A 27,190-nucleotide genomic window follows, 5' to 3' on the forward strand; every position below is an offset into this window, starting at 1 on the left:
AGTATTAACCACCAGGATGGTTTGAATGCCATCAGACATTTCCTGTCAGAGAGGGATGTTTGTTTCTATGAACATAACAAAATGCTGCTAAAAATGACAGAACTTTGCCTGACCAATAATTTTTTTCTTTTTAATAAAGATTTATACCAGCAATTGAGAGGTGTGGCGATGGGGGCGTGTTTCTCCCCCAGTTACGCATGCTTGCATGTTGGCTGGTGGGAGAAGCACGTCCTCGCCCACACTCATGCAGGAGAGGTCTCTAGGCATGTCGTCAAATGGTGGAGGTTTAATGACGTTGTTGGTGTTGTGTGGAAAGGTTCAAAGGAATATGCAATGGAGTTTGTCACTAATATCAATGATAACACATTGAACCTCCAATTTACAGCCCAAATTAACAGTATTAAAGTGGAATTTTTAGATGTGGAGATTTATGTGGAAGACAATTGCATCTGCACCAAACTACATAGAAAGGCCACTGCTGGCAATTCAATATTCAATATTGCATGCCAGCAGTGCCCACCCTAGGCACCTTATTAAAAGTATCCCCTACGGGGAGTTTTTACGCATTAAAAGAATATGCAGCAAAAAGGAAGACCTGGAAAAATGTCTATCGGAGTCCAAGTGTAGGTTTTTGGCTCGGGGATATGACCCGAGGGACTTACAATCAGCCTTGGCTAGGATACAGGAACAAGCGGTTGTTTGACGTCAGTAATGAGGTCTACAACATCGAGCCATCTGCTGTAAAGTCTAAACCAGTGGTAAGACTTATTACCACTTTTTTTTTTTTTAAACCTTTATTGTGCAACAGTAGCATACAGTTACGGGCCTACAACCAATCTGGCCGGCCTCGAAATCAGTTTGTTGCACGTAGGGCAACCATAAGACAATTCAGCAGTCCCCAAATACGAAAAACCACACATATGTCAAATATTACTCACATTGAGCGCGACCACCGAATACAGGATTAAGTAAGGTTCATTTAAAGAAATACAATAAGAAGGATCAGATGCCATACAATCCACCAAAAGCACAGAGTGAGCAATGCACACAGCAGGATGTCAACAAAGCGGAGAATCATAATCAGAGAGGCGGCACAAAAATACGCTGATCAGGATAAAGGAGCATATATTCACATTTCGTACCAGTCATCACCCACCCCATAAATGTGAAACCACCTAAATAATGTGAGCAGTAACACAGAAAACAAAAAACGGTAAGCAGCGCTACACCTAGCCTCCATACTGACCCAAAATAATAAAGGAGAAAAGAAAAAGGGCTAAGAAAAGAAGAGAAAAGAAAGAAAGGCCCATAGAAACTAAGAAGGACAAAACAAAAAACCCTCTCCCCACAACCCCCCACCCTGCACGCATGTAGAGGCTACGGCCTACCCCCCCCCCCCCCCCCCCCCCCAACAGTGTGCCTGTCGCCCAGTAAACGAGTACCCGAAATATAGATACAGAAAAGAGAAGAAAAGAAAGAAAAGATTATATAAAACTGGAGAAGGGCCAGTCATATTGGCTCCCGGTCTCCCCGTCCACGAAGTTATTCTCCACCCCAAGAGCAACAAGCAACAACAGTAATCAATCAATACGATAAGAAATGGAGAGAATTATCACATATTGCGCAACTAGGTGTGTCATGAGAATACGCCAACCCGCATCTCCGCCAGCCAAACAGACGTCAGCCTTTAAAAAGAACCACTTAGCCTTGGCCTGTTCTTGTAAGTCCCCCGGGGCATGCCCGCCAAGTAAATCCCGTCTCGGCCGAAACAGGAGAGCAAAATGTCCACGCAGGAGCGAAGAGCAGCACGCAAATACAAAATGGACGTCGCTGACCACCGACAGTCATCTTCACTTACAACCATCACCCCCAGTCCCGTCCCGTGATACGTATTCCCTAGCAAGGGTACAAGAGCGAGGAAAGAAGAAGCAGTCACAGGAGCTAACAGTTGCTGAAACAATGTCCGGGCCATTAGTGTCGACACAATGGATGAGGCCACCGTCCTCTGCTGGGAAAGGAACCCTTCAGTTAAGTAGAGGCATACGGACATCCGTCCACAGGTACCAACACAGTCCGAGATCCTCCGTTCCCCTCCACACCCATGGGCAACCACAGTACCCCCCTCAAAGACAGGGGCAAATCCTCGCGGACCTGGGAGCCATCCGATCGCAATCGCCCCAGTGAGAGTGCAATATTGTCAAGCTTTCTTCCCAACGCTCGGGAGCCGTCTGCCCAAGCGGACTGTAAGGCACCAAGAGCAGCAAGAACGTCACCGCAAGACGGCGTACACTGTATTTCCCATACCACAGCGCTACTCGGTAACTCGCACTCCCCATCATGCAGCACTTCGGTAGACAGGATATTGTACTTCATCTCGTTCAGGCAGCCATCAGGCGTTTCCACCTCGTAGGGAGAATGAAGGTAGGGCAGGGACGAGTCCGGCTCGGACAGCCCACAATCCGAATCACGGGGGGCTTCAAAGCACACGTCCAAGGAGCGGTGTCTGGAAATGGCCATCCTCTCTCCGACTCGGCGCCAGCGGGAAATTCGGGAGCGGCCCGCTAACACCGGGCGGAATAGAAGACAGAGCCGACACAGCTCACCTTCAACGCTCCGCAGGTAAACAGTATTTCCACTGAGCCCTCACCTCGAGGATGCACTCCGGCCGCGTCGTGTGACAATCAGAGCTCCTGCAAAAAACAAATTCGGTAGCTACTGCGTCTCGGAGGACCGACTCCGCCCAGGCCCATCTGGCCGCTGTTGATGAGTCAGCACCCGGCCATGTTTCATGGCCGAGGTCTCGGTTCCAGGGTCGTTAAGGCCGCCAATTTACTTCGTGGATTTCTCCGGCTAGAAGGCTGGCAGAGACTTAGGGATCGCGCGAGCGATGTCTGCGCGCATTCACCGTCACCCCGCTGCAGCGCAATCACAGGATCATGACCAGGATTTCCGTGCGGGGCTCGGAGGCTTGCGGAGCCGGGAGCCTAAGCTTCCATTCCGATCGCCATCTTGGCTCCTCCCTCACTTATTACCACTTTTAGTAGCCAAGAGAAGCAAATAAGAAAGATTGTAAGTAAACACTGGCCTATTCTTAAGACTGATATGACTTTGGCTCCTGAATTGGAAGCACAACCTACAATAACTTTTAGACGAGCTCCCTCTATGAGGGAAGCTTTAGTAAGGACTAGCCCTGAAGTTAGCAATTCTGCAAATTGGCTGACCAATAGGAAAGGTTTTTTTAAATGCAGTTCGTGTAGATCCTGTAAGTTTGGTGTAAACAAACAGACGTTTGAGGATCCTTTTTCAAATATGCCATATAAAATTCTAGGCTTTAACACTTGCAAAACTGATTTTGCAGTGTATATACTCAAATGTACTTGTCAACTTCAATATGTTGGCAGCACCAAGCTCCCTGTTTTTAACCGTATTTTACAGCACCTGCGAGCAATTGTGAATTCGGATCGCGCCTATCCGGTTGCCCGCCATTTTAATTTGGTGCATCAAAATAACCTTCTAGATCCAAGTTATTTTGTAATTGATGCAGTTCCAAAATCTATTAGAGGCGGGGACAGAGAGAAGAAATTACGTCAATTGGAGAGTCAATACATAATACGGTTAGATACCAAGATGCCCAATGGGCTTAACACAGGGGAAGATCTTGCAAACTTTTTGTAAAATATATGGTCTACTGTCTGCACAATTGATTGGCTAGCATAAGGTATTATATTTGTAATAACTAAGTGATGAAATTAGTATGGAAATTTGTGCTTCATGTCTGGGACTACTATTATCCTTTATATTTTCCAAATTCTTGCTGCTATTCTGATGAAATTTCTATTTTTTATAATGACCCATGAAGTTTTGGACTTAAGGATTCTTCTGTTTTCACAGAAATGATTTTTCTGGTAGAATTTTTTGTTTTTATATTTATTTATTGATGAATTTTAAGTGTGAGCAAACATGATCATTATGAGATTTTTAACCGCATTTTATACTGTGATTTTTATTGGTTTAAATAGGTTACAAGTTTTACTGGTTTATATCTTGTATTGGTGTAGTTGCTTAATTAATGTATGAACTATATATTTGCACACTTTATCGTTATATAAATGTATGAACTTATTCAATGTCCACTTTGATGGGTTCTTATGTATCTGTATCACGCATAACATATCTGAATTATCCAATCTCTTTATCTGTATTTAAATTTAATTATGGGACATATTTCTGCAAATTGTGATTATTTTGCTTGCATCCGTCGAGATCATGAATATGAAAATTGAATTTTTTGGTACTGTTTAGGTTATCCATACAATACGTTGTATATTTTTTGCACTTGGGTGTATATATTTTAGTCCTCATCTCCCTTGTAGAATTATGACAATTTTTTGACTATTTCTGGGTGTTTGATTTTGGGCACTTGCCCTTGATTGTATATTAATTTATGCCTGTTTATTTAAACAGCACAACTGTTGTTAGAAACTTAAGTGGCTCCATGTATTCACCCCGATAGTCTGTCTTTTAATTCTATGAAAATGACGGATGAGGAAATGTGGTATTTAAAGAACGCGGGAGATTGAGCAGGTCATGTGATCAAGAGCGGGGTAACCCGGTCGAAACGAGTCATGTTGGTGAGAAGAAAATAAATCTGCACTTTATTTGAACTAACCTGAGCTGTGGTCCGTTCCTGATTTGAAAACGCCGTTGTTGATGTGCTACAGCTTAGTGGTGTTTCACAGGACTTATATATATATATATATATATTTTACTTTTTTTAAACTGATCTCACTTAACCCCTCAGCCTCAATGGAACTAAAGAAGATGTGGCAAAAAATAGATAATTATTGCCAATTCACAATACACTAAACCTTTCAAAAAAATGCACACTCGGATCACTCACCAGCCTTGCTCATCGTAATCACCGTGCAGACCCCATTGGGCCGCGAACCACTGTCCCTCCCAGTCCACACAACTAGATAACCTGTATGCTTAGTGTTAGACCTGTCTGCCTTTGGGTAGTCCCTCCAATTTATTATTTATTTTGTCCCCTTTTTGCCCCTCATAACTTCATCCCTTTTTGTGTCCACTGGACTATTTTTGCAGTGTTGTCCTAGGGGTTAGATGCTCTTTTGCCCTCATAGTTTTTTTACCTGAGGCCTAGGTGCCATTTCTGACTGGAAAGTATGGGACCCACAAAATGGTCGCCATTAACTGCCATAATGGTCACCCCTGGACAGGACCCATAGACTAGAGTAGGGACTTTCCAGAACCTTCCGGTCCCTTCTGAGGCCACCCTATTCAAGGCCAGCTGTAGTGCAGCCATTTTGTCTTTTCAGAGAAGGCTAGCTGGAGTAAAGGCTGTAGCATAAGGTGGGGGTAGGATAATCAGAGGGTTGATCTCCCAGTGTAGGGACGCTTCCTTACTGTTTCACCACCCCTTTTTCCTTGTAGTTACCGACCTGACCCTGCCAGAGGAAATCCTGGAGACCCTGGGCGCATATCCCCATCCAGCCCCCAGAAGAAAGATTGGGTGAGGGAGACTGAACTGGAGTGTAACTCCGATTATTGCCCAGTAAGAAAGGTCCTGATTTAGACTCAAGGAATGGAGGTTTAGACCAAAGCAGGAATTGTAGTGGAGGAGAGAGAAACCTGTGAGCCTGGTCAGTCGCCACAAGAACTAGGAGAGAAATAGGCGTCATCTGGTATTTCAACAGAACCCCCCCTCTGTACCTGTGGTAACGAACTGCCACAATAGGGGTAGTGGGTTCATCCTGGACGGAGGCTAAAGCCAAGTGCCTGGGGCAGAAACGCTGAGTGGTTTGGCCGTGTAGCGAAGGCCACTTCATGCTTGCTTAGACTGGTGACTGTGGTTGAAAGCTCGCTTTGGGAATCCCTCCCTCGAACTGCGCAGGCCCCGAGTGAACACGGGTCCTGGAGCGAGGGCGGAACCAAAGGAGGAGGTTCACCGGAGCTGAGCAGGCTCTGTCTTTGAGCCGGTAATCTCGCGCGCATGCCCGGTCAGACCGCTTCCCTCAAAGAAGGCGGAGTCAGCACCTGAGGAGGAATCGGGCGGGAGGCGAGCATCGGCTGCCTTCAGCTTGTGTGGTCTTTTACCCCGCGCCAGCTCTACCCACGAGGGGCTGGAGTAGCGGGTGAGGAGGGTCAAGCGGCCGACTGTTACACGCTGAGCCCCCCCCGCCCCCCGCCCCCCGGTGTGAACTTCCATTCTCCAGCGATTCGAGACTCTGGCCCAGTGGGCCCAACGCTGAAAAGTAAGGAGTGTGTGAAGGGGGGAAGAGTGAAGGATGAAGATCTTATGATCGAAGGGCAGAGGGGCGGAACCTAATGGTTGGCCTCACTAAGAGTGAACTAAAACCGTCAGAAGCCTTAAAGACTTTCACAAGGAACCTGATTGTATTAAAGCTGATCTGGAACGCTGATTACGTGGTGCTGAGATATAAACCTCCTTGTGACAGGTCTAGAGAAGAGCTTATTCAGAATAGTAGAGTGGGGGGTAATTGGTGTTAACCTATCTTGGAGGTCCAAAGACTCCCTGAGCTTGCAAGGTGGCAAGACACTATTCCTGAGAGCCTATGAATTGTACCTTAATGCTGATAAATTGAATTGTGAGAACTCTTCTAAAACAATTGTAACTGGTAGAGACATGGACTAAATGTATTTTTTTTCTGTACTGACTAAGGATATATAGTGGAAAAGAGAACCTAGTACTATTTTTATAAAACAGCACGTATTTTTCCACAAAAATTTGGTGTAGTGTCGTTTTTAAGTGGAACTGCATGGAGTTACTGCTGGGTGGTATGCAAACTTCACACTTGTGCTTCTGGATATTGACTGTCTTACCCTAGGCCAGGCTACCCTATGAGACTTGGCAAAACTAGGTCCAACACTTAGGAACTAAAGCTAGACATCTCTGAATTTTACAAACGTAATATAGGGTCCACTGACATGGTTTGGGAAGCCTTTGAAGTCCCTATTACGGGGATGTGTATGGCTAAAGGTGGAGGGGTATTGTGCACAGTCAAACCACCTAACTAGATTGGAAAAGGAACTTAAGTGGCTAGAAAAGCAACAAGTTACTGGGCAAGACCACACACAGGCGCACCAGATTAAAACCACACTGACGGAATAACACTGAATATCACTAAGTGACACTCTGGGGAAACTACATTTTGTGGAAAATATGCAGTCTCAAGAGCCTATGGTGAGAAGGAGAGACCTGGGAAGACACTTGCTACCATACCGAACAGACCATGGCTGCAAATGATGTGCTTAGTCTCAGATACATGGATCTGTTCACGCCTGAGATTCTGCAGGAATTTGCTGCTCTTTATTGCTGCCTTTAGACTCAACGAAAATAACCCATTGAGCTGAATAGATATCTGGAAAATGTGACTGGGTTGGTTGGGAGATTCTCATCACACCTTCCTCGTGTTCACCAAAGATGAAATTCTAGAAGTAAGACAGCAGCTCCAATGAGGAAAAGTACCTGGACTAGACTGCCTCCAGGTAGAATTATAGAAACATGCTGGGATTAGCTCCAATACTTCTAGCAGCATTTTAAGAGGCAGAGCAACTCCCCATGACCATACAGGAGGCCATGATCATTGCCCTGCTCAAACCAGAAAAAACACCAGATCAGTGTGATTTGTAAAGGTCTCTTTGGTTAACTGAGATATGAAAATATTAGAGAAACCACTTGATAATAGACTCTCTTTACTAGGACACAACTGGTGCGACATGATCAGTCTGGTTTCATTCTGTGTAGGTCCACCTCCCATAACTTGAGAACACTTTTTGCAGTTCTACAAGATACAGACCCAAACTTGAACACAGTGTGGTCTTTTAGACTACACCAAAGCATTAGATTCCCTAGAATGGGACTCTGTACAGTCAATGCTTGTCCGAATGGGCTTTCTTAGAATTTTTGATAACGGTTCAAGGGCTGTATCTAAACGTCCTAGCTACACTGCACATTAATGGAGCACTATCAGACCCTTATGAGATACAGGGGTACCAGACAAAACTGCCCACTCTCACCCTTGCCATTGGCCTAAGCCGTTGAACTCCTAGCTTTAAAAAACTAAGGCAGCATTTGCGCGGAGATGCACTAGTCGGCACCTATTAATAGCCCAATATGCTGATGATCAAGCTTTTATCTCAGAGAGCCCCAACTGAGCCTAAATGGGAGCTTGCAGGAATTCATCATATTTGATGGTTATAAGGCATTCATACTGACTGGGAAAAGTCCCAACTATTTCCCCTATCCTCCGCTGCGACTCAGTTCACCCCAGACTTCCCTCAACATTGGTACACTGATGCCCTCAAATATCTGCAAGTGAAGATCCATTGAGAAAAAGATGGGATACAGAGCGTTAATTACAGGGCAGTGTTAAATACCATCACAAATCAAATCACCCGCCAGATCTCTCTCACCATCTCTTGCAAGGCGTAAAGCCTTAATGAAGATGATGCTCCTCCCTAAACTGCTGTATCTCTTTTTGAACATCCCTATCCCACTTTAGCCATTGTTCTTTGGCACATTGAGAGCTCAGTTAATACGACTTTCATGGGCCGGAGGGCAAACCCAGGTTTAATGGGAAACGCTCACTAGTCCATTTCAGAAGGGACGATTTGAGGCATCGGATATGGAGCTTTATTATTTATGTACTCAGGTGCGCCATGCAATTCATAGGTATCATCCCACTATTTTCCTCCCTCATTTAGCTGCTGATCAGGCTTTTGGCACCTATTGCCCCTCCTCCTTCATAGGTATCTTCTGAGCAAAAACCACTGTGGGTCCCATCTGCGGTTGCCTGTACCAATAAAACTTGGAAGCGGCTCTGCCATAGATTAGACAGGAAGGTATATATTCCCTGCTCCTCCCACTCGAGTACCACTCGATATTTCCAGTAACATTAATCCTTGGGGAAGCTGCACCTTAGAACTAGAAAGCTCACTCATTGGGGAGATGGCAATAGGACTGATTCCTTCCTCATGCATGCAGAGTACCTGCGCAACATACTTGGGATCCCGTTAGTTACGTTCACATACGTCAGATTGAAATGTAGATGAGGGCTGCTGTTCCAGGTTTCAAAATGGAACCTCCTACTTTTCTTACACTGCATAACCGGTTCAAGGTCACAAGTACCAAACATATGGTCTCCTCTATTTATCGATCTGCACAGGCAGAACTGCCAGGCCCTTGGGGTGAGGCCTGACAGAAATTGGAGGCAGAACTAGGTACTGACAATTGTTGAACAGACTGGAAGATATCCTCTAGCAGCAGACTCCGGATCATCCATCACAAATCCCTTCAGCAAGCTTTTTATACCCCTGCCAGCCTATACAAATCTGGACAGAGACCAGATAAGTGCATTAGATGTGGGAACCGGGTGCTGATCTTTTAGTCTTATCATGGTCCTGTGGGGCAATACAATCCTATTTGCTCGAAATACAAGCAATGGTGGATGAGACCCTGCAATGGACACCACTAATGGCTATTGTGGGTCAGGTCAAGGAACTGACAATCACATATAGGCGATAGGTGGCACTGGCACTGCTTCTAGCTAAGGGTGGCATGTCACTGGGGGAAGAGGACGCGCACACAGTTTAAGGACTGAATTGCAGATTTAATATATTGTAATGAGCAACTAACTTCGTATTATGAACTTTTCCCCCCTCTTGGCAGCCCTTGCTCACTTATTTGCAGACACATCCACCAGACCCCATCTTACATATGCAGCATGATCCCTGACCCTGTAGCACGTAATGGCAACCCCGCCACGGGAACACACAGCTGGACCACGAGACGGACATGAACTTTAACTGTGACGCACCTATATACATCTTCGGTGCACTAACGTCTTGACCCAATGTAAATTCTCAGATGTGTAATTACTGAATGAGTAAAGGTTTTTAGCTCAAATAAATCATTAATCCTGGATATGCAGCTTATACACAAGAGTACAACTTGATTATATGGCCAAGTCATATTATCTGATTTGGTATTTTTGTATTAAGACTACAGAGAGTTAATGGAGGAATAATGGGGGGGTGGGTACCACTTTTTCCCCACCGTTACTTAAGTCAGTTAAAGCTATAATCATTGCTTTACTGTAGCCCATCTGTATCTTGCTCACATACCTTAAGAATTCAATGTTTTTTTTTCTGCTGCCAAAGCCCCCATCCCTCACTCTGGCTACCCCACCCACCTTTTTCCCAACTTGAGTAACCCTCCCTTGCAGATCCTGTTGTATTGTTGTATTGTAACTGTTGAGGAGAATGTCGACACCCAGATTTGTGCTTTCCGTCCATGCAATAAATTACCCCGCTGAAAGCATCATTTTATGTCAAACAATCGATCACTTTTTAGCTTGTAGATCATTAATAAAGTCCTGCTCGGAACCAAAAAAGAAATGTCTAGGACGCTTCAAACCAAATTACTTAAACTAAGCTTTGTCAACAGATTTACACTTAACTGCTGAGCAAGTAAAGAGGATACGCAAAAACGTACATTATATTTTATCCAAAAAGATCCTGAATTTGGGTAGAACAGTGCGGCTTATTTGATAGATTGGAGGGGTTGCAGAGAAAATATTAGCGTGGCACACCAAGACTAACAACATAAATACTATTACCTCAATCAGAGGCACGGAAACAAACACTTCCACATTTGAACCATTTCCAAAATATATATCTACAAAGCTGAAAAAATACCTCTTCATGGGAAGCTATAGATGTATTTTATCTGCACTTAAAATCCCTGCCCTATCATCTAAAGAAGCAGGTATATTAAAACCTTTTTAATAGTGACAGTAAATGCTTTAAAGAACTTAGACGCCCAATATGGTGGATTTTCGGCAGAGCCTCTAAAAAAAGTAATTCAAAGCAAATAAGATTCTTCAAGCTCTGTATTGGGCAAAAGTGTTGCACCTCGACACTAGAATACAGCTGAGTAATGCGGAAAGAGTGGGTTTGAAGAAGTTCTTTTTAGTCCCCAAAATGCTATAATTCAGGCCATAAGGCCTGAATTTGGTATAATCTCTTGGGACTTAATATCAGAAACCTGTATTGAGATGTTTATGTTCTCTAGCCAAGAACAATTCTCCCAGATTTTCCAAACAATGAGTGAGCGGGTCTTAATATTATCAAGATCTACTTTCAAATTTAATGGTTACATTTATTAGCAACTTTTTTTAAATGTGATGTTTTTAATAAGGATTCAAGTACAGTGGGAAGGTAAACCTTTGCCTATTGAAAATGAAAGAGCGGTCAGACTACTGGCAGATGGGCCTACTTGCTGATCAAAAGATGTGTAGTATACTCCATTGAATGTCTGGGAGATCCTGGGATTTTCCCTTATTTTCCTAAAATTCCAGACAGAAGAATGAGGCACAAATGTTTACTCATTGACTTGGGCGTCAACGTCAACCCTCTAAGGAGAATCCCTTTTCATTAGATTAGGATTCATCAAAGTCAAGGTCTTTGCTCATGTGCACTTGGTGTGAAATAATCTATAACCTGTATACTCCGATTGTTTACACTTTAAAGAGCTAAGAAAATGGACTCTTTGCCCCCTTTTTAAAACGGTACTGAATCTACTCTAGGACAGAAGCACTGAGCACTTTATTCAAAATGAATACGTTTGATGTCACTGTTGCACTTTCAGGGTTTAATAATGCTATACAAAAATCCTAGAATTATAAGCATTAAAATATTGTGGTCTTTAAAATATTGTGGTCTTTATTGTTCCAAGCTTTAATTAATACTTTCGGTACTTATGGAGTCGAAGCTTAGTTCTATTTTATTAGTCCATGGAGCTCCTTACCTCACATTTTGAAATAACGGACTAAGGTTCCCTGTTTACCGGATTTACTGATTCTTACAGATAAATACAGACAGAAAACATTCATTTTCTGATCTGTATTTATGTTTAAATGTGGATAAAAACGGAAATTGTGTTGCATTTTGAGTAATTCTAAATACTGTCTGCCATGACTGCCAGGCCAATAGATGTGTGGATCGATCGATAAGAGGGTTAAAAAAAAAAAAGGGATTTTAGTAGAGGCTTTAACAGCAGTAGATATGCACAAAGTGTATACTGAAATTTGCATATTTTCATATAACTGCACTGATTTATCTTCTGCGGGTGTACACCACCAGTGGCGAATCAGGTGCAAGAAAACTCTAGCATATGAAAGTGACTTGGCCTTCCCATGCTTTCATTCTCATCACTTAACATCCCATTTATTTAACAATGCAAGATTGAATAACGAGGTCCCTCTGCATTATCTTGACAATTTTAGCTTTGATTTAATGTTACAAGATAAATGCATCTTCTAAATGACAATTTGTATAAAATTCTAAATTGGTACGTTGTTGCACTAAGATCCCTTGCTATGTGTCAAAGCCAACTATGTAGTCAATTCCCATGGGATACAGAAAGATGAGAAAAGAATGGCTTTGGGAGAAATGAGGATAGTTCTAGCCATGGAAATCCAATCTCTTCGGTACGAGTGTTTGTACTAAGATGAACAGTCACTTTGTTTTATTTCAATTTTGAATTTATCAAATCAAGAGTTCCATCGACAATCATACCCTCTGCGAGATTGGGAACTCCAGGACCAAAGCAGAAACCGTTTTCTCGACTAGACCATGCTGAGTTGGAATTGGACAATGGGCCAAATAGTTGATTAAAATTAAATACAAGCTCCCTCTTCCAAACACATCCTAGGAAAAAAAAAATCTAGGAGCATGGACCATCAGAAAATCCAATACAAATATATACTTTTAAAAAAAGTAATCTAGATGGCTAACTTGCTCTTGAAACTCAATATAGGCGAATGAGCATTACTGCTTTGGTCACTTCCCCAGACGTATCCAACCTTCTCTGCCAGAAATGTCAAATTGCTGACTATCAAGGCTTGTATATTTCAAACTTGTTCCATACAGTTCTTGACAAAACGGATCAGAATGGTTTATTCTTGTAAACTTCCGCCTTCAATTTCCATTAAAAACATGACAGAGCTGAGAACCGTTTAATACTAATGTTGCTTAGTCAAGATTTGTCCTCAGTTGAACTTCAATCACAGTAAGGCATTAAAAAGGCATTGTAACGGTCTCCCGCATCCTATAATGTAGCCCTTGAAGTATAAACAAGGAAGCTGTGAAACACACTGGCTAGAATCACATATTAATGACACTACTCCATTCCTTGGTATTTTGGGGGAAGTAGTAAACCAACCGTAGCTTATTACAGGGGTCCTGAAACTGGGCGGTAGGCCCCTTTAGTGAGGCATCAAAGGCACCGTAGGAGGGAGTGGTTTAGAAGCATTACGCTAATAAGTGCTTGGTTTTAAGCAGGGAAGAAAAATGAACTTCAATAACCCGCTCTGTGATGAGCCATCACTAACAATTTTTGTCATTTATTTCCTAGAGGGGAGAAGCTGTGAAAAAAAAAAACGGAGACTACAAATGGTCTTCAAACCCCCACCCCAATTCCTATTAATCACACTGTGGATACTTTTACATATTAGTAGTGCCTGCCTGACCAGAATAGTATGTTTGGCGATCATATTTGATAGCATTTTTAAAACTGTAAAAGAACTTAACTGCAATTTTTCTAATCTAAACCGTACTTCACAAAATCAGGGGTCCCTCAAGGCCATATCATCCCACCCATTCTTTTCAACATCTACATGAAGTCATTACCAGCAATCAGTGAATTTGAGTTTACATGCTATAACTACACAGATGTGACAAATACTCCTTAAACTGGAAAACCCAAAATACATTTGAAACTCAAAAATCTTCAGTTGCATCAGAGCCGTTGATTAGTGGATGAGATGGAGCCATCTCAGATTGAATGCTTTCAAAACTGAAATACTCATGTGGCGATTGGAAAAATTATGACACTGCGCCTAGTCGGAAGGTCTGGGACCACCTCCTAAAGTATCTAAGGAAGTAAGAAACCTAGGAATTACCGTGGACTCCAAGTTATCAATGAATGCCCTAGTGGACAAACTAGCAAGATCAAGCTTCATTACCATAACAATTGCGACACATCTTCCCAAATCTGGGATTTCCACACATGGTCCAGGGTACTCTCTCTCTTGTACTGATTAAACTAGAGTATGCCAATGGCCTCTACCAAGGATCATCTTTATCAACTATGAAAAGAACACAGCGGATTCAGAACTCTGCTGCCAGACTACTCCTATATATAAAGCCACATGGCCACATCACCCGTCTGGAGGTAATTGGACACCAGTTGCCAAACATCTACCTTCAAGCTGCTTTGCATCACCCACAAAGCAATGCATATAAAACAGGACCACGTTTCATCAGGAATAAAATCACCAAATATATTCAAAGGGACCTCTGCTCATGATTGGCACTTCGCCTCTAAACCCCACCATAGAAGAATAAAACCAAACATGGTACATCTTTCTCTGTTCAAGCAGCTAAGCTATGGATGTAAATTGCCTTGAACATAGGATGCACAGATACCGATCTTATCTTCAGAAGACTATTCAAGAGTTGGCTCTTTCCTACATAACCACCATACTCAAAGACTAGTGTACAACATACCCCAGTGTTCACAAACATTTATAATTTGATTATATGTATCCAGATGTGTATTACTTTGTACAATTGTGTTAGATATGGGGGTCTCTAGTTGGCAGTGGTTTGCACCTTAGTCCATGTAGGGAACCTTCTTCCTAGTCAGGGTAAGGGGGGGGGGGACAAGTTTAAAATAACCCCTGCTCACCCCCTTGGTAGCTTGGCACGAGCAGACAGGCTTATCTCAGAGGCAGTGTATAAAGCATTTGTGCATATTATATACAGAAACAGTGAAAACACTACAAATGCACACCAGTTTAGAAAAATAAGCAAAACGTTATCTAAGCCAAGACCAAATATTACAAAAAAACAACATACAATCCTGTAAAAATATTTCCTTTGCAAGATAACCTTCAATTTGCAAGAATACCTGAAAAATACAGATCTTCCAAGTCGGTAGCTCCATCCGGGGCTACAGTGATGCTGAAAACGACGGTCTAACAGTTCCAGTCGACCCAGTCGGTACAGGCCAACTAAAGCGTTAACAGACTCGCAGACAGTACCTTTCTCGTTGCAGCCTATCCCGTTGGTAAAAGTCGGTCAGGGTAACCCTTGCGGTTACCATGTGAAGTGGAGGCAGTGCCGCGGCTCAGTGACTGTTGTCTGGCGGCATCTGTGAGGCCAAGGCTTATGATGCGGAGGCGGTGCTCAATGGTTCAAACTGGAATGGCATGGTGAGCAAAAAAACAACGAATTTAGGCCCAGATCTCTGTACTGGGGTGAATGTATGACATTGTTCTGCATTCTGTCCATCACCTGTTTTTGCAATGCAGTATTGGCAGGTCACGGTGCGGGCGAAGGAGCCAGTCAGTGTTCTGGTCGGGCATCAACAGTATCGGTGGAGTATGGGCAGAGTGAAGCGAGGCAGAGTGCGGTGCCCACAAGACGAGACGCAAGCAACAGCTCGGTGATGGTCGCCCAGTGGAGTCGGTGAGACCAAGGATGTGGTGCGAAGTGCGGCGGTGCCTTCAGGACCCAGAACCAGCGACAGACTAAGTCATAGTAGGCTGCTCTTTTCTTTTGCTGCGACTAAAACCCGCAGTTCCAGAGACGGTGCCCAGAAGGATGGTGAAGTCTTTGCTGTTCCTGGGACTTCTTGAAAAGGGTGCGAGCTCTACCTCAAGCCCTTGGAGATACTTTGTCAGGCAGGATACACTCCAATGCACTATCTGCCTCACCCCGCTCTCAATATATAATCTACAAGGACTAACTCATCCGAAACCTCATTCTACTATTATGATCTACAAAAATAACTCTTTCTAGACTCTTCACTCCTATCACCCCTTGGTTCACTACAAACCTCATTTTACTACTATGATCTCCCGAACAACTTTTTCAAAATTCTTCCCTCGTGTATCCCTCCTGTGACTCATTCCACACCTCATTTCACTACTATGATTTCCCTAATCCCTTTCTAGAGACTCTTCTTCCTCCATCTCTCCTTTCACTTTTCCTAAACCTCATCTTACTACTATGATCTCCCAGGAAACACTTGCTAGACTCTACCCTCTTCTGTTTCTCCATTAGCCCATCCAATCCAACTAACAAACTTGCATCTCCACTGCTTGAATGAACTCCTTTACATATACTAATCCACCACTAATTCTTTTTGGGTTCTGGAGTAGCATGCTACTCACTAAAAAACGCTTTGATGCCTCAAGAGGGGTAAGCGCTACACAAATACAACTACAATGTTTAAATAAGTATATACCAATTTGTTAGAATAAATGTGAAAAATACTGTGGGGGGCCAGATTTCTTTTTTTAACTGGGGCCGGGGGTTACTTAAAGACCACTGGCTTATTGTATACAGTCTTTGCAATTTTTATCGTATTTGTTAATCACCCGACTGCACTATTGCACTGCGAATGAAAAGCCGAGGATGTTACATTGGGAGCTACTCTTTAAAAGAATTAGAAGTCTTTATGGCTTTCTAAAATAGCATACCAAGTCGAAATTTTTGAAATACAAATGTTTATTGCTTTTGAATCCTTCTTATTTTAAGGGAACAAAGAAGAAGTCACCAAAGATGAAGGTGGTGTATTTAACAGGAGGGTACATTTAGCATTAGCCCAAATATCTCTAACTAGTACCCTACCCTCCCATACACGGTCCTCCAACCATTCCTTAGGCTTCACACTGTATTCTCATCCAAGACTTAAATACCTTCCCGAAATCAAGCAGCTAAGTGCAAACACGGTCTACAGAAACTATAGCTTCTCAATCCCAAAGAAAAGTTACCAGTAGCTCAATAACCTGACTTTCGTAATCATTTTCTTACTCGGGAGTCAGTTGCTAAATCCACTCTTGCACCATCCAAATCTGTTCACTCTGCTGCTTAGCTCATTGTAGGAACCAGGAATTTCAACCATATCATGCCTTTACTGATCTACACTAGCCACCGGCTAGAATAATCTCCAAAGATGCCAGCATATCCTAAAAGGCTTTTCGGGGCATCAGCTCGCACATCTTCACAATGAACTTTATAGCTGAAGGCGTTTGGGCTAAGACAAGCAAATTCAAATTAAAGACATACATTTTGCGGAGTAAAGAAATCACAAGCATTAAAATAGGCCCTTCTGCGCAGCACTGAAACTCAAAATTCCTCTATATGTTTCTGGGTTACTGTCAGATACCCATGTACTAGTACTTTGATTTAAAGATAGACAGATTCTATTATAGACAACACGGAGGAAAGTACACAGGCACGGCATCAATATAAACTGCATTGAGATGGGGAATAATGTATCCATCCCATGTACAAATTGGGTGCGAGGGTGAGAATTCAGATTGCAATCATTTAAGAGCACAGGACAGCAACCTGAAAGTGACATCAGGGATTTGAGGCAATGGGACAGTACTGCGTTTTGGAGTCCAGGGTACAGTGAGTGGTGCTGGAGAAATGATTTAGGATAGGGATGGTGGTTTGAGTCTTAGATATTAAGGGATGCTAAATGTATACTGAAACTTTAATACCAAGAACAGGCCAAATAAATGTTTGAGAGAGTGGTGCAAGAAGGGCAAAAGGATGAGAAAAATAATATTGTGCGATTAATTTATGTCCTCCGCGTAGTATAGGCAAAATCATAGGGGAGTGTGTCGACGTATCGACCCTGGCGCATAGAGGGTAAATTACATCCTCTGCAGGCGGTTCTTACTGAGGACAGGGGAAGGGACTCAGACTCCGGGCTGCGCCTAAACTGCTACTATCAGATGCTATGATTGTGTCGTAGACCACATAATTTACAGTTTGCGCTCATCTCTGGCAGCAGCACAGATAGGAGGGCAGTCATGAGAATGTACTTCAGTCCTAGCACCCTCCACCATTAACTTTAGACTTCAGAGTGTAGTTGTGTTTTTGGGAGCAGTATTGGATGCCCAGTGCTACACTAATCCACAATGTTTTTTTGTGCTGGATTGAAAATGCCCAGTGAACCTATTTGATCAACAGAAAAGAGTTCTAAAAACCCTATTGAGGGGGATTATAGTCCACCCACATTTTGGTTACCTGAAATATAGGATTTAATTGGGCCGAAATGTATATGCTTCCACAAAAGAGTGATTATATTGTTGTATTGCACTTTGTGGCAAAGCTTATACTAAATACAGCATGACTGAATAGGCTGTGGCAAGCTGATTATCATGGCTATAGGTCTGATCTGTTTAATATGAAATGTTATGATGAAAGGCAATAAGTCAGATATATTTATTGTGAAAAGCATATGTTAAAAGTGATATTAGGTGTGAATTAAATAGGTGTTAAGTGTGGACTTGTAGTATTCTATGTTAAAGCTCACAGGTAGGTATTTTTCAGATGGCATCCCAGATTACTGTAGTTGGCAAGGGTTTTGGTGTTGATTACGTAGCGTGACAAACAGTGAAAACAGAATATTTCCTCTGTGACAATCAGGAGAGCGGCAAATTCATTAAAATTGTCCTGGGTGGACCTTTACTTCCTGTTTTAATCCCACATCTACACTCACTAGGGCCCTCACACGCACTGCACCCAACGGCCAGGAAAAAAAGATCTCCGCTAAAAAGCCCCACAATGGGTGCCGATCGGGTATTGCTGACTGGGTGTGTGAGGGTCTTTTTCCGAAAGGAGAAAATGTTCTCCTGCCTACAGCAAGCATAGTATTTCTCCACACACACATCTATCTACCTGTACTGTCCTTTAGGAACAGCATACCACTCCGCTTTGTATTGTTTGGGCTTGTATGCTGGACCTGGTTAAAAAAGCCCTCGGTTCCTCCCTTCTTGTTTACAAGGCTTTTGATCAACACAATATGCTTGAGTTGGTTATGGTGACAAGCCAATAAAAGATTGGAAGCATGATTGCTATAATGAAAAGTTACACTAAAGGCAGTAGGTCAGACATTCATTGTGAAAAGCATATGTTAAATGTAATTGGCAATTAAGGGTAGATTGTTATTACTCTACATTCAAGCATACAACAAACCATGGGTATAGAAGATTTGCATTGTCAGAATACTTTTAGGCCCCTTATGAGAAATAGTACTAGCGCCAATTCGCTTTTGTATACTTTGACTGTATAGCTGATGGTTGTCATGCGGGAAAGCTTAACCTCAGCACAAGAGGCCTAAGTTGGTTATGGTGGAAAGCCAATGATCATGGCTATAGACCTATTTTAGGTTGAGGTAGGTAGTAGTGGTCCCTAGATGGGAAATTACTGCACAATCAGATAATAAGTGTCAAAGTAAATTGATTTTGTGTGAGTCAAATTACAGCTTCAAATTTGGCCGGGCTGCTATTGTGGCTCAATACACCTACTAGTTACACATTAGAACTGAACGTGAAAACATATACATACATACATATACATATACATATACATATATATATATATATACACACACACACACAGAGCTATATTCAGCACTCCCACTTAGTAATTCTGATAATCCAAAGTATACTGGATAAATATAACCATCATGAGCCTCGTATTCAGACAATTTTTTAAATAATATGTTAAAGACCAATGATAACTTGATATAAAGTATGAGCCCCAGAAAGTCCAAAGATTCAACTTGTTGATTTATTATTTTCTTGGTACTCCCAGCATAAATGATCCAAAGAAATTTGATGTAACATAGAGTCAAGCTCAACATCATATCATGAATAATGTGTGCGCCGCCACATTATACGTGATCTGATGCTGAGCTGACTCCAAGCAGCATAAGATACATTTGTAGACTAGATACAGGATTATATTGCTTGGACTGAGGCAATAACATTTGGGGACCTATCCGTGGAAGAGACACCTATTTCTGGAAGTCTCCATTTTACATTAAATTTCTTTAGATAATTTATGGTATCGTGATTTTACAGGACACCGCCGGGTGAATTTGTACTCCATAAGCATCACGACAATTTACGTTAATCGCCTTGAAAAAGTCTGAGTAGACCACATACGTGTTGGCAAATTCCTTGCTGGGAGCACCAAGAAAAGACAATCAACAAGTTGAATCGTTATACTTTCTGGGACTCTTTGTACTATGTATCAAGTTATCATTGGCCTTCTCTAAAATAATATTAAAAAAATTGTGTCTGAATACGAGACTCTTGATGGTTATATTTATCCAGTATACTTTAGATAATCAGAAAGGGGAGTGCTGAATATAGCTCTGTTTATAGAGATGGCTATAACCTTACTGGTTTATAATATGTTATGATAAAGGCACTAAGAATGATATATTAATTTATGAAAGCATATGTTAAAGTCAATACTCATTTAGGAGTAGATTGTTATTTTTCTGTTTTAAAGTCTAATGGGATTAACTTTACAGGTTAACGTTAGAATATTCTTAGCTGTGCCAGTATCTTGTAATAAAAAAAGTAAATACATTATATATATATATATATATATATATATATATATATATATATATATACACACACACACACACACACACACACACATACATACACATATACACACACACATATACATACACACAGATATATTAAGAGCCTTCAGATCAGCTCTGTACTGCCATTGGTCTGTCGAATTACATTTACACTCAGTCTCCATCAATGAAAACATACTGAATAGGGTAGTGGTTCAGTTCACAAGTCATTTGCCCTCTTTACAGCACTTTTTTGATCCTGCACATCCACCTGAAAACGAGTGTGCATGAGTGTCAATGATGGCAGGCCAGGCCCTTTAATTTCAATGTTCTTGCTTTATAGCTATTCCATTTGCTATAGCCTCTCCTTTTTATTTTAATGTTTCTTAAGAGAATACTACAGCTCTCCAGGCACAGACAACAGGTTGCTTGCATGACACTCATTTCAACTGCAAAGTGCAGAATCCCATATGGTCACTTCCTCTAAACTGGGAGACCATTATGTAATGCGTATGTCCAACCTGCATTGTTTTACCATTTCAATATGGCCAACACATTCGTTCTAACTGTGTCGACCATGCTGGAAACTTAGAGACAATAATAGACTACTTGCAAGACAGACACCCACTGCTATGTTTAGTTTTGTTATTGCAAGCACATACCCACCACGTTTAGATGCCATTGTTTTCTTTATTTCTAATTGTTTACCTTGTATATGTTGTGTGGATTTTATTATGGTTATGTCAAAAGTATGAAAGCAAGAACGAGACAGTGAATGGATAAAGGGGTGCACAAGTGACCGTGTGCATGTGATGACAGCGTGAGGGCTCAAACTCAGTGACACAAGGGGCAATTTTATTCATACTGGAAATGACCATGCTTGTTTAGATCTATGCACACAATGCGGACATTCAGGAAACATCTGAAAAATAAGGAAGGCAGACTTACTGGAACTATAAAAAATAAAAAAATAAAACTATTCTATATTTGTTAGATGTGTGAATTCATTTTTTGTACACAAAAAATATGGTTTTCAAAAATGACACCTGTAAACTATTATACAGCCTTTGCAAACATACTTTAAGTAAGCATTTCGTGATGATGTTCAAAGTATGCAGGTAAAGCCTTTTTTCCCAAATAAAATGGATTATTAGTTCACCAAGCAGCCACTACCAAATTCTGAAGCCAATGCAGCGAAGGAGTCAGACCAATACAGCCAAGGAGGGTGATGGGGCGAGACAGAAATATCTGTCTGAGCTCATCCAAGATGACACGATCTCTAAGCAATGGCAGGAGCAGGCTTTGCCAAACAAGTCAACTGCCGAACGTGTCTAAACCGAAGACGCTTTGTATTGTACACAGGAAATTGACTTTGCATGGCTCAAAAAAATGATGCTGCCTCACGGAAGTATTGCTGTTATGCTTACGTTTCTCATGCATCCCATTACTTAGGTGCACTGATGCAAAGAGACCTTTGTTGATGTGCTAGGCACATTATGTCTGATGGGCTAAGAAGACAAGGTGGACAGGTTATAATAGAACATACCGCATTTATTGTCTCACTAACCCATTAATTAATACGGGTCGCTAGGCAAAAGACCTATGAAGCAGATTGATTTAATGGATTTCTAAGTCTGCAAAATGCATATGCAGGGAAAACGCGTATGGTAATAATCTAAGAATGAGATACTGGATGTGTCTTTCAGGGCATATATGTGGGGAGGAGCTGGCTTTGATAAGCCACACCGGCATACTAAAAGCATGTGAAAAGCTGCGCCTGGACATCTGGTCAGCCAGGGGTATCCCTGTTAAAAAGCAGTGCTGAGTCGCCGAAATTTTTTTATAATATAGTGAAAAGGAAGAAATGTAGCAGTAGCGGGGGAGGGGACAGCCCACGCCACTGGATTGATTGATTACAAAGTGACAGACAAGAAGACTGAAGCATGCGAGATCGCAATTTGGTTCCACTCAGAGTGAAGGTAACGGCAAAGATGACTAGTGTTATTTAAGGCTGATGTCCAAAGTAGGAGCTTCCCATCACGTGTAAGTTTTTCAAGAATGTATACAGGTTATTATGGAAAAAAAATGGCAGAGCTTATCGAGCATTAGACCATATAAAGGTGCAGAGGGAATAAGTAGTATCAAACAGCAGAGAAGGCCTGCACAGAAGAGGGTAGGTCAGGAAATAAAGTAGCTGTGACATAGGGTCCGTTGATATTTATACTTTAATAGTGTGATGGTAAAGGTACAGTAGATGTGAATGATGACCATATAGATGATGACGGATTAACTGTTGTGGGGCAAGATGCTCAAGAAAATGTTAAGGATAAGTTTGTACCAGGCAGAACGGAAGTGGAAACAGGTGTTAATGAGCGTGGGACTAAAGAATAATTAAGAGACTTTCTAGTTCCTGGATCCTGTCTGCAACAGAGAACCAAAGCAGAAAAAGTCTTTGTTCAGGCACTACACAGGCGGATCTCGCCGACTGACTAGGACCACTTTCCGTGATGACAAGATACCTGGCACTAGGAAATTGCACATCCTTTCTACTGAGCCTGGCAACCGGTTGGAAAACGTTGGGCGAGGGGGTAGAAATAGTCAGTTACCCTGCACCTGCCCTATAAAGTATTTTCTGGTGTTTGCAAGACCGTTCATGGGTAGAGTTGGAGCCCTCTAGCTCAGAGGGTGCAACACTGCTAACAGATTCATAGCGGTCTAGACATGCACTGGGAGATAAGGAAGTTAATGTCTCGTTTTGATTGGCCTTGAGGTAAGGGTAGTATGAACTGTAGATGGGCGCTCATGTTAACTGCAGTCTGTGGATGAAGAACTCGATGCCACGCCAACAGAATGTTCAATCAGTGGTGCACTTTAATGCCCCTGGCACACCTAAAGTTTGTGGTGGGCCGTCAACTGGTGCTAATCTTGGGACAAGTATCACGTTTATATGGGAAAAGTACCTGGAATGTTAACGCAATAAGGGTTTTACAACAGACTTTGGGAAACGTGCATTAACAAGTCGGCCCTAGTTTTGACTACATTTGTACATAGAGTGGCACTGAAATCACAATGAATTAGATTCAATGTTAGGTCTCGTTTAAGAAGATACACGCGAAATGTGTCGTAAGGCAAATATATAAAGTAGTAAGGAAAACTGGGACCCAACGTCATACGGTGTCACGGCACCAGTCAGACAAGTAGTGCGGTTTATTTCCGGCGGGCAGTAGCAAGCCGCTAAAATGTTGCTGGCCGTCCAGCGCCGAGGTGGCCAATACGGAAGTGACACGGCTTGAAGGGCAGCAAGTATAGAACAAAAGCTTGAAAGGGCATCATCATGTGATCACGAACTGGAACCAAGGGGTGTGGGAAGTTGAGGCGAGCTAATAAGGTAAATCCACTGGCAAATATTTAAAGGGAACCCAGATCCTGACTGCAGTTAGACGACAGTGTTAAACAGTAGACCACAGAGCGAGATCTACACGGAAAGGAAAATAAACGTTCTCCCGGGATTTGACAGCTGTCCGTTAACGGGTTAAGTGCTGGGAAGAAAAAAAATATTATCTTGGTTCATAAAAAACACAATGTTCCCTGCTTTCGATGGCAATGACTAGGTATGAAAGGGAGCCTGCATAGGGCAGGCCTCCAAGTCTGCTCCCATTGCTTTGCAGCAGAAGGGAGATGCCGTGCAGACAATGCAGGGAGTCAGAGGCTGCCGCGCCGTTAGTCACGGAGGCCGCACAGCCTGCAACCACCTTGGAGCAGTACAGGAAGGCTGCGGCGGCCACCGCCGGCATTCACGAACCGCAACTACGCCAACCACGTAAATCTCTTCCTGGCACTGGAGGAAGGGGGGTGCAAAGCCGCGTCTGGGGGGGGGGGGGTTGGCGAGGGGGCACCGGGCTCACAGGAGACAGCGGGACCAGCGCCCATTAGGATAGAAACCCTCCCTAGCCCCTAGATACAGCCCGAGTTCCCTAAACCCTTCAACCCCTCCTGAATGCAAACGTAGAGGCCGCCGCTACATCAGACTGGAAATCCCCGCAGATCGCAGCCTGTACCGCAGACACCTGTCACTGCACAGTCATGGCCTCCTTTTATAACGCCCCCTAACAAACATCCCCCACTCCCGATGTGCGCAGGATGCCTGCCCCCTTCCTCCACCATAGTCAGACCTTCCAGAACATTCTGCGCGCTGCCTGCCGCCGGCCCGTTATTCGGCGCATCGCTAGCGGCCGCTCCCCCTTCCCTTCCTACCGTGATGTCTTTGAAAAGGCCCCCGGGCGTCGATGCCCACACGTATTTGGCGTCCACATAACCGACAATGGCGGCCTCCTGGCAGCTGCCGTCCGCCATCAAGTTATCCACGTAGCCCTGCCAGCCTGACATCTTCCCACGGAGAGGGTGCTGCGGGCAGGCCTGTGATTCCCGGGGCGGACGGGCTCCTGCGGCGCGGACGTGGGGGCGGCGCGGGCTGCGAGCACAGGCGGCGGATGGGACAGCACGTCCGGCAGCAGTCTTAGCTCCGGCAGGAAGGATCGGGCAGTGCCCGGCGCAGCAGCCCCCGCCCTCCCCTTTCTCCCAGATCCCTCCGCCTGCCACCGCAACCTCCAACCAGGGCGGAGGGATACAGGCGAATCACCGCCTCCACGTGCGCGTACAGCCTGCAGTTCCAAAGGGAAACCGTTAGGTAGACAATAAACGGCCATGATGATAGTCCATGAATAGTCCCGTCGCGCTGCATGACGGTGGCGGCCGTGCTCAGGACGCAAGCCGGGCGGCTTTCAAGTGGCTAAGGCTGGCGCAAGCGACCTATATAGTCGGACTAAATCTCTTCTGCAAAATAGACCGAACAAAAGACTCGAGAACTCGCAAAGCCCCCCACCCCACCCCCGCTTCCCACGGCGCCACCCTCTCCAGACAGGGTCGATCGCCCTGTTGATCCCGGGGAGTTAGTTCTTGAGCAGCTTTAGACATTCTTTCCAGCAAATCCAAAGCGCTACTGTAAGACGGAGCACTCATTTAAAAAAAAAATCTTTTATTTAATTACTTATATTAGTGGGCGCGCTCGACCCCCTCAAAATCTGCATGCATCACAATGGCGCGCTCAGATGTTGGGTGAATCGGGACGGTATAGACTTCAAATTCAAAATACATTTTGTACCCGACATTAAAAAAATACAGTCTACAGTCAATAAGAAAAGGGCTGATTCCAGAAGGGAGCTCAAAATCAGTAAATTAGAAAGTACAAGGTGTATTAAATAATTTAAAAAGTGGAATGTAGACATTTGAAAAAACAGCAGCAGTCTCATTTAAAAGCATACCATGACTGGCAATAAAGACTAAGGCACAGGATGAGTATAACATAATAGATACAATCAGAAATAGATTACTGTCAAATATGCAGAAACATCAGTGAAAAAGTGGGAAGCATTCCTGGAAGTCCAGTAAGGAGGATCTATAAAAAGGGTTTCTTGCTCACCCTCAAATCAGGGTGCTTATTATACAGGTTTCTTGCATCGTCAAGTACAAATTCTGAAAAGTCAGCATAGTATCATAATTGCTCAGGAAATCACATTTTAAAAGTCCATAACCCTATCACTTTAGGTCTAGCCCACTACATGAATGTTGATTCAAGCCCATTCTGACTTAATATAGTCCAGAGGTGTCAGAACAAACTAGTTACATTAATAAAAAACATTTGTGAATTAATTTAATACAATGTGGTAGCAGGAAAACCTTGCAGAAAGTTACAAAAGGTCTCAGCAAAATAACGCAGTTCTTTGAGAATAATATTGTGAAACAAAATAAACAGTACACATCTTGAATGCAGGTTGTGTCAGGTAAGAAATATAAACAGAGAATGAGCCTTATTATATGACATCCATCTTAGACAAGATGGCGTAGAGGCCTAAGCCAGGAAAACACATTAAAACTTCATAATATTTTTTTTCAAGTGTAATAGCTCCATGTCGGTATACACGTGAATTCAAGTATAAATTAGTTGTTCTACACACTATTATTGATGCATATTTTGATTCAAACTAAAATTTCTTGAATTTCCCCCCTCTGATGATTACACATCACAAAAACCACCAAACTATTTAAATACAGTTTGCTTCACTTTCTGTCTCTTGAGTCCCGATTCTTTCAGCATCTTAAGTTGTTTTCCTCTTAGACAATGTCATTGCATTCTTTGTGCACTCACAATTTGACCCCAATTTTGAAATTATTTCAGAGAAGTAATAGAAGAACTGCACCTTTGCACAAATTATCACAATAATTATAGGGGTCAACATAACACACAGTATGTTCCGACATCATTCACCAACTTTTCTAAAACATTGTCCAATGTCATCAAATCAAAACCGGCTTAGTCTCATAAGCTATACCCTTCAAAAGCTTTGACCACACAATAAATATTAGTGATCTTATTGACATGCACTTTGATAAGCGTACTGTTATCTGAAATGAAGGTGTAGCACCTTCAAAACTGTGCCAACTCTGTGACTCTTCACAAGAAGGATATCTAGCTCAAGGCAGTTTTGCATAATCTTTGCATGCATTGCGATTAATTCATTATTCATCTGGGTTCATGCACCAGCAGTATTAGAAGCAAGGTGATCTACAGGCATTGATAATGTTGCCGCTCGTAGGCGGGGACTTTGTGCATTTCACTCCTTT

General features: G+C 42.8%; 1 protein-coding gene across 2 annotated transcripts in view; it reads right to left on the reverse strand.

Annotated features, from left to right (window-relative positions):
* PFN2 (profilin 2) overlaps positions 1–25,140 on the reverse strand; it is a 103,103-nt gene extending 77,963 nt beyond the window's left edge. The window contains exon 1 of one of the 2 annotated variants that reach the window (XM_078668041.1): positions 24,764–25,140. In XM_078668041.1, coding sequence (XP_078524167.1) covers positions 24,764–24,895 — 132 coding nt within the window. In that variant the 5' untranslated portion in view covers positions 24,896–25,140. The remainder of the gene's footprint in view (positions 1–24,763) is intronic. The other variant, XM_078668042.1, reaches the window with a different exon arrangement.
* Positions 25,141–27,190: the final 2,050 nt, after the last annotated feature.

This window comes from Lissotriton helveticus, chromosome 11, assembly GCF_964261635.1.
Source record: "Lissotriton helveticus chromosome 11, aLisHel1.1, whole genome shotgun sequence".
Classification (NCBI taxonomy): domain Eukaryota; kingdom Metazoa; phylum Chordata; class Amphibia; order Caudata; family Salamandridae; genus Lissotriton; species Lissotriton helveticus.